Source organism: Xiphias gladius, chromosome 2, assembly GCF_016859285.1.
Source record: "Xiphias gladius isolate SHS-SW01 ecotype Sanya breed wild chromosome 2, ASM1685928v1, whole genome shotgun sequence".
Classification (NCBI taxonomy): domain Eukaryota; kingdom Metazoa; phylum Chordata; class Actinopteri; order Istiophoriformes; family Xiphiidae; genus Xiphias; species Xiphias gladius.
Window position 1 is genome coordinate 5065121 of NC_053401.1, and position 12366 is coordinate 5077486.

The 12366-nt window shown below is 40.4% G+C and overlaps 2 protein-coding genes across 3 annotated transcripts in view; one reads left to right on the top strand and one right to left on the bottom strand.

The window, feature by feature from the left end:
- The window catches only part of tnnt2c (troponin T2c, cardiac), a 51846-nt gene that overhangs the window by 18917 nt on the left and 20563 nt on the right, over nucleotides 1-12366 (top strand). For both annotated transcript variants that reach the window (XR_005708450.1, XR_005708449.1), the window contains exon 2: nucleotides 2407-2514. The gene's annotated coding sequence lies outside the window, so the exon portion shown is untranslated. The remainder of the gene's footprint in view (nucleotides 1-2406; nucleotides 2515-12366) is intronic.
- syt10 (synaptotagmin X) lies at nucleotides 1488-12226 on the bottom strand. Its single transcript, XM_040140212.1, has 7 exons — nucleotides 11936-12226; nucleotides 10774-11167; nucleotides 7587-8148; nucleotides 5401-5521; nucleotides 4850-5021; nucleotides 4354-4483; nucleotides 1488-2507 (listed from the first exon to the last, which is right to left on the bottom strand). The coding sequence occupies exons 1-7, from the start codon at nucleotides 12120-12122 to the stop codon at nucleotides 2436-2438; spliced, it is 1638 nt and encodes a 545-aa protein (XP_039996146.1). The 5' UTR covers nucleotides 12123-12226; the 3' UTR covers nucleotides 1488-2435.

Consider the following 12366-nt stretch of genomic DNA (forward strand, 5'->3'; position numbering starts at 1 on the left):
TGTAAAAGAAAAAAAATCGACATAATATTTGCAAATGCTTGTGTGTGTGTGTGTGTGTGTGTGTGTGTGTGTGTGTGTGTGTGTGTGTGTGTGTGTGTGTGTGTGTGTGTGTGTGTGTGTGTGTGTGTGTGTGTGTGTGTGTGTGTGTGTGTGTGTGTGTGTGTGTGTGTGTGTGGCTTCTTTCATGGAGAATAATTCCCTGAATTTGTAACAGGTAAAGTTGTACGATAAGGTCAGGCTTTTTTTCTGTCAAGTTTTTTAATTAAGATTTGATTACTACCTGTATCACTCTATATTTTTTGTTGTTGTTTGACTAATTAACCGTTTGGGTCCTTGATTTCGGATAGACTGACAAAAGCAGGTTTCTCATATCTAGCCGGGAAGTGTTGATTTTGTCGCCTGACATGACAAAACGCAGATTTTATCGGCGGTAGCTAACTAGCTAATTAAGCTAACGCTCTCTTCATAAGTTGGTTGAAAATGCTGTCTGCGTCTGACTTTTAATGTTTCCAGCTGACGGAATTTAAAATTACAACTCAAAAAAAGGGGGTGTTAAATATGCACTTGATTGCTGCATACATGATATAATGCTAAAGACTGAGGCTAAAGCACCATGTCCCAAGCAAAAAGTCAGCATCCTTACAAGATGATAATCCATGTAGAAAAATGTAAGATAATGCTACTTTTTCATTCTACTATAAACCCGTTTACCTGCTTAATTGCCTGCTTTATTGTTTGTTTTTTTCAAACTGCATGTTTCACTTTTAACAATGCACAAGAAAATGCTTTTAGGATGAGGAATAACCAGTGCGTTTGGCGAATGTAACGCTATCTTGGATAAAGAGTTGGGCTACGATGGTTGAGTGTAAACTTCTAGAGCAGGAAAGAGCCTCTAACGACAACAGCATATACTGTAGTAGCATTCAGGACAGGCGCCTGCGGGGACTTCATGAATTTTATGTTGTATGAAGTCCTCTTGGCCTTGAAAGTAAGGCTTGGTTTGGTTACTTCTATAGGCAGTAAGCTAGTTAGCCAGGCATGGTAACATTTTCAGCTTATGTTGAAGCAGACAAACACATAGTTTAATCTATTACTTACACTTTTGGTCATGTATTTTTCATTTTGGAGAGGATAAAAATGAAGAAACCAATGCTTGAAAAGGCCTCCTGTGCCTAGTTAATGCTGTTAATGCTGCTAAGCCATGATTGAACAGTCACTGGGGGGGGTTTAGCAAACAGTCACTTTGGACTAAATGCTTTAATTACCATCGGGATACTGTTTTCTGAATCATTGACACATGCAGTCTCTCTCTATATTTAGAACAACATTGTTATTTAGTGTATTGATATCTCCTAATAAAGACCATCCATTTATCTTTTTACAACTAATTTCTAAAGTATAATGTGGAGCCAAAACATCAACCAACACACTATTGTTCATTAGCATTACTTTACTCTTTAGTTTCAACACAGGGGACATTTGCAGTGTAAATGACAGCTTCATTATATTTAGCAGGAGTAATAAGAGGATGAGTAACAAATTTCTACATGCTGCTAGATCAATTTGCGATTATGTGCAGAAATCGATCTTGTGTGTACAAAAATAAATATGAAATTGTTATTTTTTAATTCTATCCAGGTTTTTGGAACAACTTCACTGTATAGTTATTTCAAACACAATCTGATGTTAGTTTTGTTTATCTCTCATATGTTTGCTACATGTGTCTGCTGCACTTTCTCTAAATCTGAGAGTCCTGTTGACTATTCTACTATCTGCAGGTAACAATGGCAGTTTAATGGCCGGTTTCACACATCCGTGACAGTTGTGACTGATGAATTTTCTGAGAAATTTACTCAGCCCTTTTAGACGCTCAATTACCTGCATTCTGCAGCCAAAATCTGGATCACGACTCACTGGATCTATTGACTGTTCTTCTATCAAGTAAATGTTTTCATGGCACTGAGCAGCATAGCCCTTCAACATTGTGCCAACTTTGTGCTAACCCACTAAGGAGCTCTAGGGCCAGGAAAATGTTGCTCAAAATATTGAAAAGGTTGATACAGCTGCAAGTGAATCACTGAGCACTTCTTGCAGTGAGGCCTACCATTCATGTGGTCTGTGTAAATGTTTGGCAAGTAATGCCCTTCTGAGAATTTCAAAGCAGATGTATGAAAAACAATCTCTTGACTTGAATGACAGTTAGTGCTGTGCATAGCCAGCTCTGTAGAGCACTTGAAGAACTGTAGTTTGAATTAATGAATAAAAACAATTTCAATACAACTTTGTTCTTATAAACATACATGAAACGTGTTGAAATGAATTCAGTTTTCATACAACATGCTCACAAGAGACTCATAGGCAACACAGCTTTTCAGCAACTCTAAACGAACGTCTGTTTTCTTACAGAGGTGACGTTATCACTCTACCTGTGATCATCAGGGAGTCTGCGGAGGTTTGGGTGAAGGACACGAACCTTGACTCTCAAAGCTTGCTGCTCTTCCAGGCCACTGCAGGGTAAAAAGTAACAAAACACATAACTTTATAGAGGCATGCCATCCATTTTTGGAAACTAAGCAGGTATTTCTCTAGTCCTGGGGACACACTGTGATCATGGGCAAATAGGTTGTTTCAAACCACCTGGGTCAGATTGCGTGAGCAGCTTATGGCATCTGGCATGGCCAGATGCAAGTTTAATGTGAGGGACGCATTCTCCCAGAAAAAAAGTAAAACCTTAAACAGTGGCGCGATAGCAAAGAGTTTTCTTTGTCTGATAGTTACACTTAAATAATGTTGAAATACACCAGGATTGTCCTGAAAGACAGAGAAGTTGGATTAATCCACTTTTTTGCCGTCCATGCGTATGCTTGGCAAGTTCCAAATAATTATATTTTCACCAATATATAGCTAAATACACAGTCTCAGTCTCAGGTTCTAACATGTGATCCTTTCAAGCTCACAAGCATGTGCACTGGTTTGTTCTCAGTAGAGCACCCATCTCCTGCTCTTCTGCTGGTCAGGGCAACTTCTCTGTCCTCAGAGGGTGTACCTGGAGTCATTTACAGCACACAGCATCCCCAAGAATAGATCCATAATACTACTACTACTACTACTACTACTACTGATATATATATATTATTATATGTAATATAGATATAATCATTTTAAAATGAGACACTGACTGTTAATGATACTGATAATTTGCCAAGAGCTAAATGCCTTGGATACCTTTATATTGCCTATGATCACAGTTTTTTACCAAAGCATAAAGTAGTTTTACCACTGAAAATGAGTAATCACCTGTATCTTCCTATTCGGTGTGGCAAAAGAGAAAAAAAACCATTGATAACATGTAAATGATAAAATTACATTAACTGGAGTGAAACAGTTAGCCTCTGTCAAACGAAAAAAAGCCATCCCCCAATGCTGAGATTTTCTTAGTCACACATGGTATCTTGTTGGCTAGCACATTAGTCACAAATACGCGAAAGAGTCAGCTAGGTTTTGTTCAGAGTTGAAGAAGTCCTCAAAGCCGCCACCATCCATATGAGCACAGGACTTCTGAGATGCTGCATTTAGTATCTTGGTCCAGCTGATGTTGATCCAGTAAAAGCTCCTGTGTGCATGCTACCTGCTCCTTAAACCATCATATGTCTGATTTTATTTCTACATGCAACATGTAACTAAGACAGAATCGTTGAAGAGTGACTTTGACAGAGCTAGACAAGCTGTTTCCCCTGCAAAACACATTTGCTATCTCTCTATTCAACGCACAAAGATGAAATTAATGTTGATCTTCTCGTATGAGTCTGAGCAAGACAGAAAACAAATTTACACAAATTCACTTATCCTGGATTTGTATTTCCCCATGCATCAAATTTGTTTTTTCTGCAGCTAGTGGAGAAGCGAAGAAGTCGCAGCTGATTTATGATGCAGGTCGGCCTGAGTCCCTCAAAAATTTAAAATGTTAAAAACGAAAACGTAAATGCAAAAGAATGTTTGCACTACAAATAGAACAGATTTTTATCAGACATGCATTTACATTTTTTTTTCTTATGATTTTCAAGTGTTTTCCAAAAATTCAAAATATATACAAGTACATTGCTGGATTTTCTTTTTGAAATATGAAAACCAAAGCACCAAAATAATGTATAATACATAAAGGAAATCTTGGGGGGGGGGCTCAACTGTACAGAGCTGTGAATGTGATAATCTCAGATGTTATGTACACTGAGTGGTACAACCTCTTTTCTGTTCATTGTCAAATTCATGAGCTTCTATAAAGCACTGTAAATATGGGTTTTTGAGACTTGGGAAGAACAGCATGAGGGATAGAGGAAGACAATATATATGTACCTCTCCCAGAGCATGCCAGTGTGTGATGGGCTTCCGTGGATAAGCCAACATTTCGTTCCAGTGATCTCGTCCAAGGCCCTCAGCATCTGGCCCAGCACGACACACACCAATCACCTCATTGTGTCCAACCCTGTTAGTAGCAAAGCACACACATTAACACAGATTTGGATGCACATGCTTCTAATAGTCTGGGTACGGACACAGAAATGATGACTATACCGATAAATAAATGCACATTTCACCACTTTTAGATGAAAAAATGTCTTGAAAAGATGCTGGAAGCTTGTCAAGGTCAGGTCCGAACCAAAAAAAAAAAACACCATATAAAAGAAGGAAGAATTAGTTGTGTTTGTCAGTATCTGTGTTTGACAATTTTTTCTTGATCAAAGGTTAACTCCCTGATTATGTTATAGTGTCCCAAAATCCAAAACTTAGACAACTTATGACATAAAGCACGTAATTGGTATATTAACATCTATTTACAGCAATGACTCACCGATCATAATCCATCACCATGATGGACAAACTGACTTGCTCGACGTTCTCTGGGGGAATGTCGAAGATTATGGCCTCGTTGTACACTGGATTTAGTGTGCTTTTCTTGGTTGTTGTTTTTCGCTTCTTTAACCTCCGTCCGTCACATATCAGGTAAACCTTCACATATGGATCTGAGAGACATGCTCAGTGTCATTTAAGGGTTTGTTCACTTGACTTTGTAGTTAAACGGGATGATTTAAACAAAATAATAAGAAAAGAAATGGTAAGGGAGAGCTGTTGAAAGTCCAAACCACCTGTCTTTCAACTGTCAGGTGTGCAGAAGTTCTACAAAATACAAATACAACACAGTCAAAGTAAAGCTAGGACACGTATCGCACTATTCTGACAGAGGCTAATGCTTTCAATAATTTGTTCCCACTGGCCTCCATATGTCTCTTCTTCCCCATTTCCATTCTAAGTGGCCACCTGCCGTCTCTTTTCCGTTAAGTTTGATTTATCGCTCAGGTTGAACTTTTTATGTGAGCCACATCTTATTTGCCGTTGGGTTACCTGAGGAGCCTGTGATGTCCATGGCTTTGAGGTTTCTGCATTTGATGACTGTTAGGGTCATTCTCCCTGCTGTGGGGAGGTAGCACAACGAGTACATGATCTCTCCCAGGTCGACACTCTCCTGGAGGACATAAAAAAAGACAACAGAATGCATTTCATCCATTTTTTTAAATGCTGTGACCACATTCTGTGAATTCAAATGCCAAAGCAAAGGAGTAAACAGTTCAGTAAATAAAGGAGTTTGTATTTTATCAGCTGGTACTGAACATTTCATCAGCACGGCATGGCTGGCTTTTGTGATATTTATCTCTTTCGGTGCAGTTTAGGGATAAAAATTTACACAAACTTTTGGAAATGCTACATATACCATAAAAGCTCTATTACACATACACATACACACTATGAGAAGGTTACATGCAGCTTCTTAATATTAAGTCCAAAAAATAAGTGAAGCTACCCTCAGGTGTCTCGGCAGTTTTCAGGTTAATCTATGACCTGCAGTTTGAGGGGGTAAATGTAATCTTCATACTAGTCTCCACCGGCAAAGCCAAGGAACGGGTTAAGTGATATTCTGTTGACTAATTTAAGTACTTAAAAACGCATTTAACTCTCAGTTGGCAACACATTTCAATACCCCAACACTAAGAATGAATATATATATTCAGTTTTGCTCCTTGAGCTGCCTGGAAATGTTGTAAACTGAAAGCTACCAAGAATGTTTCACCATTCCTATCAATGTCAATATTATTTACACTTATGTACTATAGATTAGCAGACATCAGGTAGAAGTTGCAATCTGTTGTGCCTCATTGTGTATGTCTTGAACTCAGTAAGCAACTACAGGGCAAGTTTAGCGTTTTTTATTCCACGTTCCAATTTGCGTCTTGATTCAGAGATGCATATTCTAATGCATCATAGTGGTAAACAATAATGCACGTAAACCATTTAGCAGTAGTTCAGGACCAAAAGAGTGGAAATGTTCATAAATGCCCTTTCTTGAAATGTTACAAAATCCTTTAAAAGTAAAAAGTTCTTCGTCTGGAACTGCATTAATAACTAATCACTTGCACTTTGGTTATTGACATAATTCTACAATAAATTTCACTGAAATGTATAAAAAAGTTTTTGAGGTATCCTGTTAACTTATTAACTAGACTGAAAACGTTATATCCTTGGTGGAGTTGGAGTTAACAATGTCGCCCAGACTATATGCTCATGGCCTAGACTCTTGGTTGTGAGCCTGTTAGCATACTGCAGCAGGCGTCTTGATCTTGTATGTACTGAGTATAGAAGGCACAGTAGACTTTGACCTTCCCTTGCATTATTATCTTTTTCCGACTCTTCAAGCCAGGTACCTAATGAGATAAACAGGTAATTCAGTCAACAATAATGTGCTATTCTTTTTGTAAATGAACAGAATAACAAATCAACTTTGGCAATCCCAATTTCAGGTGTTTTTAAGAAACAACCTAGTAAATGAAAACAGCCTTTCTAACTGAAAACCAATAAATAAACACCATCAAACTCAATTGAGGAAATAGAGATTTATGTCTCGTCAGTTTGCATGCAAAACTGAATATGAAGTTCTTCTAATGCTATTAATATAACTTACAGAAGTTAATAGGAACCTGAAAACAATGGCCCAATGTTTATCACACTGAAAACATTAATAAATAAAGCAGAGGCTCTTGAGTGTTAATGTAGCAGTGAAATGCATTCAGGGTCGAATGATCAGGTCTTTTTAAGAAAGAGTTCATATGAGGGGATACATTTTGCGTAACGCTAAAACTGTCTACCTCGTTCTTTTAAGTACTCTAGAGCTACTGAATGCATTTAATGATTTGATAATACTAGTCTCTGTTGCTATATTTAAGTCTGTAGAATACCCAGCAGTTTCTGGAAAATGTTTGTGGGTGTTTGGCTGATTAAATATATTTCCCAAAGCATCGGAATTATGCAATGTGTTCCACCTGCCACTTTTGTGGACCAGTGTTGATGAATTCAGGCTCTTAGAAGTGATTCAGTGCAATACTTTATGTTTAGACCTTTCCAAAAACAGTACTTCCCATTCACTCTGTGTTTTTTCCTCGGTGACAAGACAGAACTTTGGTGCAACATTTCTTACAAAGCAACACTGTCCACATATGTGAGCACCTGGCAGTTTGTTAGTGTGAACGCCAACTCACTGTAGTTGCTGCATGAATATCCTTCCACACGACTGCCTCCCTGGAAAGATCAGAGAGCTCAAAGAGGTTGTCCACCACCACCTCGCCAATCATATCATGGCTGGTGAAGCGATCAAAGTCGTAGACGCTGAAGTGTAGCTTGCGGTTGCAAAGCTCATCGTACACCACAGGGAAACAGAAGGTCTCATCAAACATGGGGTTCAGATTCTTGCGGTGGACACGTGTCTGGAACTTCTTCTTCCTCTCTGGCAGCAAGTAGATCTTCACGTATGGGTCAGAGGTGCCCGTGAAGTCCTTGGCGGGCAGGTCTAAGGCCTTGAGGATTCTCACCACCAAAGCCTGCTCTTCGTAGTCGTAACGCAGCGAGAAGCTGAGCTTTCCACAAGTCTCCACAGGCTCTTTGGCCTCGCCCTCTGAGTCCACAGACTTCTGCTTGTAGAGTTCGGGTTTTATTCTTCCAATGCTCACTGTAGAAGACTGGCGGAGAGGCACTGTATCCATGCTGAAATCAACACTGGTAACATTCATCTGACGAGGCAAATGGCGCCGGAATGAATTGTGCCTGTTGAAAAGGTAGAGTTAGAGGGCAACTGGTAAATGTCTCAAGTGTCAGTGTTATGCATGAGCGGCTTTGTTACGATGGTCACTAATGGTTTGTCAGGAGAGGATACACCTAAAAAGCGTGATGCATAATAACATTGAGCTCATGGAACATATTTTGACATACCACAGTCTGGTAGAGTAGCTCAAAAAGGGTTTTTGGTCGGTTTTTGGTTTTTAAGAAAGAAGCACAAAAATCTAGTATAGAACAACCAACCAATATTTACCTGATATTGTGTTGTGCCAAAGCACCAGAAGCCTCATGGGGCTGTAGCTCCCACTATGGGTCAAACTCAAGACAACACTTACCAGTAAGCACTGTTTCAATTTGCTTGATGTACAGTATAATGTCCTTTTAGCCTGGTAAAGTGGCTTAATTTTCCTAAAATAAAGACCCCACAACCCAGATTTTGTAGACATACTAAGGACACCCTGACAAAGATAATTCAACATACTGCTCTATCTTGCTGAACACAGCTGGTTTTTCCCTGAAAGTACAGCCAGGCAATAAAAACACAAATGGCCAAACAGAAGGACTCTCTATGGTTGTTGGGGGGGGGGGGGGTCAAAAACAAAAAATAGATCTCTAGCATTCAGATTTGAATATAAGAATGACCTGAATGCTACAAATTTCAGTGAGGTTGACACCTTTTGAGAAAAACCACGGTTGTGTTTGACTTGCCAATCTTGTCACCTAGCAACTGGCCCTCCTCCTTTCTGACAGTAAGACAATCACAGTGATCTGACAGCCATGGCACAAATGATATGGCACAGGAAGCACAGCTGAAAATTAAATACTACACTCAAGCATTGCAGACAACATAGAAGGCTAAGAGCCAGCACAAACTCCGAGGGGAGAAAGGAAAAATTCCCTGAAATATAACCAAAACATTGAACAATAACTAACTGAAGACAGATTAGCAGCAACTATTTGCTTTACTCCTCACAGTTTGCAGTTGTTCTGTCAACTTTTAATCCTCTGATGCCATCCTGCTCACAATGTATTAAAAATTGAATGGTGGATGCAGAGTTAATCAAAGAATGCACGCATTAATTTTTTTTTTTTTTGTCAAAAGGATTATGTAGATGGAAGAAGTCTTGTTATCTATTCTTGCCCCCAAATATTCTTTCAGAATAACTTACAAAAACATAACAAATCTGCTTGCTGTGTGCTTTCAAGGCAATGCCACTATTTCTTGGCCGTCTGTGTTTTGGAGCTGAAAGAATTAGTGGATTGAAATTTAAAACAATTTTGATAATCAGTTCATTGATATTTTTTAAATTCCAAATACTTGCTTGTTGTAGCCTCTTTGTCTTCTTCTTACGTTATAGTAAAATGAGTATTTTTGGGTTATGGACTGTTGTTCAGACAAAAAATTCGATATGAAAATGCCACCTTGGGCTCTCAGAAATTGTATTTTCAACTACTATCTGACATTTTTTGCACCAAACGATTCATCAATAATGAAAATGATCCTCAGTTGCAGCCCTACCGTGCTTTATCCAGTCGCTGGGTTAATTGGTCTGTCGGTAAACAGAGCTCATAATCCAACATTAGAAAGACCGTCATTCTTTCAACCGATCACTACTTGCTAATAAATGTTAGAAAGAGAGAACAGAGAGAGAATTTGGTGAAGAATGTCTATCTTCTCTTTGGTGTTGTCATTTCATTAAGATATAAGGTATTACGTGTTCTTCTTAAACAAAGATTGGCCCTAAAACAGTATTTAGGCTTCAGCTGAGACTTAATTAAAGTTGAAGTTGATTTGAAGAGTAGGTGGAAGGATTGAGAAAGTAGGCATTGTAATCTTTAACCTGGCCTTTCTGCATCCCTGGTGGGTTTGTAATTCATGAAGATCTTGGACTCTTGAAGATCTTGGAGTTTAATTTAATTAATGAGCCTATCGACACACCAAAGCAAGTGTCAATAACGGCTTCCTCTGAGAAACTGAGCGCAGCTGCCTGGTGAGTCTCACCAGAAACCAGCCTTCCACCATGACAGCTCCAACCCCATAGCAATGCTAATTATGGCCGTTCTAGATTAAACACAGTGCTGGAAAACAAAGAGATCCAAGAGCTGATTGTTTAATTACTGTGGTTGATTCCCGCTGTTACCATAGCAGCTTGACTCACATGTGCAAGTGATTATAGTGTTCGAACTGAAGCAAGGAGTTATGCCACGGCCCAGGCTGATTGAGCCTACAGGAGGTGATTTTTTTTATTTTCTTTTTTTTTTTTTCTGTTCAGTAAGGGTGTGGCTCCAAATTGTACATGTACAACAGCGTTTCAAGGTCACCGGCTAGTCCCTGGTGCTCTACATGACACGTGCCAAACCACCTTGAGGACAGTGGCCGCACTGTCACAAACTGTACTTTTTGTACTGTGTAGGCATCAGTTTTGTGTGTCTCCTGTTGCAGCATGGGTGGGGAAAACAAACCAAAGTGTGTTCAAAAGTGCTACCATTATACTGTAATTGTAAGCAGCAGATACATGTCTAGAAAATACTGTAGGTTGACATTATTATTATGTCCTCAATGCAGGGGCAGGCAGGGAGGGGTTATGACTGCAGTGAGTTCATGTAGGGTACCTGGAGGAGGAGGTTGGTTCTGTGGTCTGCCTATGGATTTTAGCTTGCTGGCTGAGCTTCTCCCTCAGGGCTGTTTGCACCTCGGCAGGGATGTCCGGAGACGTTTGGCTGATCTTCATGGCCGCCTCCAGGAGCTTGATAGAGCTCCGTCCATTCACCGTCACTTCTGGCGGGTACTTCTTCTCCACCTCCGCCGCTTTACACTCGGTGATCGGCGGGGAATTGGGTGGAGGAGCCTCGGGGAAACCCACATGTAGACCATTTTCAGCATGGGCTGACAAAGCCTTGCTCCTCCAGATGGGCCAGCACAGCTTCCAAAAGACAAAGAGAGAGACTACCAACAGGGCGAGGCCACAGAAACCCACGACCACAGCAAGGAGACTAATAGAGATGTCTACATGTAACCATGGAGAGACCGAGACAGGAGGACAGAGGAGACAAATAAAAAAGGAAAGGAGAAGCAAGTGAGGGACAACATATGACAAACAAACATGCAAAGGAGAAGGAGAAAAAAGGAGAGAAAGCAAGCTGTAAGAAAGAGGGGGCAGCAAATGCGCCTGTTTGATAAAGCAGGACAATATAAAGTCATAAAACCGCAGTCAAGGAGCCACAGCATCAAGAGAAACATGTTCATTGCCTGGAGAGAAAAAAAACAAACGTTTGGTGCTCCCATGTGCTCCTGACATTTCATGTTCTTCCTGATATTTAAATGCAAAGTTTGCCCTGTTTATCATACTGTATACAAGGAAGCTTAATGCAGACTATACCGGCAGGGTTTCACTGATCAGTCAAATTGACACTGAATAAATTCCCCAGATTCTAAAGTGAACAGAAGGAAAAATAAACCCAGAGAAAGAAAGACTAATCATTTCTTCAGTGAGATGGCCACCTCAGTCTATTGTCCACCTGTTGCTGCTCCATCAGTCTGGGCTGAGCTGCAGCAAGATGCGTAACAGGTAGAGACTCAGTTTCATAACAGTCCAACACGTCGAACTAAGCAAGGCAATAAAGTTTTAACAGGTGAGAGGTGAAATCTAGGTCCTTCTTTCTCCAAACGCTGCAATTGTTCAATTATTTTCTTTCAAGGGAACAGGGGAAAGTGATCAATTCATTTAGGGAAATAAAATAATGACTTTATTCCATTTACCTGCGTGTCCTTTACCTGGTATGTTGCTCTCCAGGGGAAATATATCCGAACATTTCTCCCGGTCTACGTGTCCCGTGAGACAAAGTTCCGTAACGATTTGGAGAGCCCTTTGGCACAAGGTGATGCTGTCCTCCGTCCGGACACTCATGTCTCTCCTGTTAAGCCATTGCACGCCGGAGGAACCGGGAGGGCGGCGGTTCATTTGGGCACCTTTTATGCGCCGCAGAGTGCAGCCTGTCCGCGGGAGACAGCAGGGAGGCGCGCTGCGTCCTGATCCATATCCAGCGCGCAGCGAGGAGCGACTAGCCAGACGCGCTCCCTGCGTTTGAGTAACAGGCGGCGGGGTGCTGGAGTCCAACCCTCGCTGCGTCCAATAGCTATGCGCATCAGTGTGCTGGTGATTCCTATTGATTGGTGGCAGTAACGGGATTACTTTTACTAGTAAT

Coding starts and splice junctions, on each gene's coding strand:
- syt10 (XM_040140212.1), bottom strand. CDS start 12,122: ATGAACCGCCGCCCTCCCGGTTCCTCCGGCGTGCAATGGCTTAACAGG. Junction 11,168..11,935: donor CCTGGAGAGCAACATACCAG/GTAAAGGACACG, acceptor GGTTACATGTAG/ACATCTCTATTAGTCTCCTT. Junction 2,508..4,353: donor ACTGGCATGCTCTGGGAGAG/GTACATATATAT, acceptor TTTACCCTGCAG/TGGCCTGGAAGAGCAGCAAG.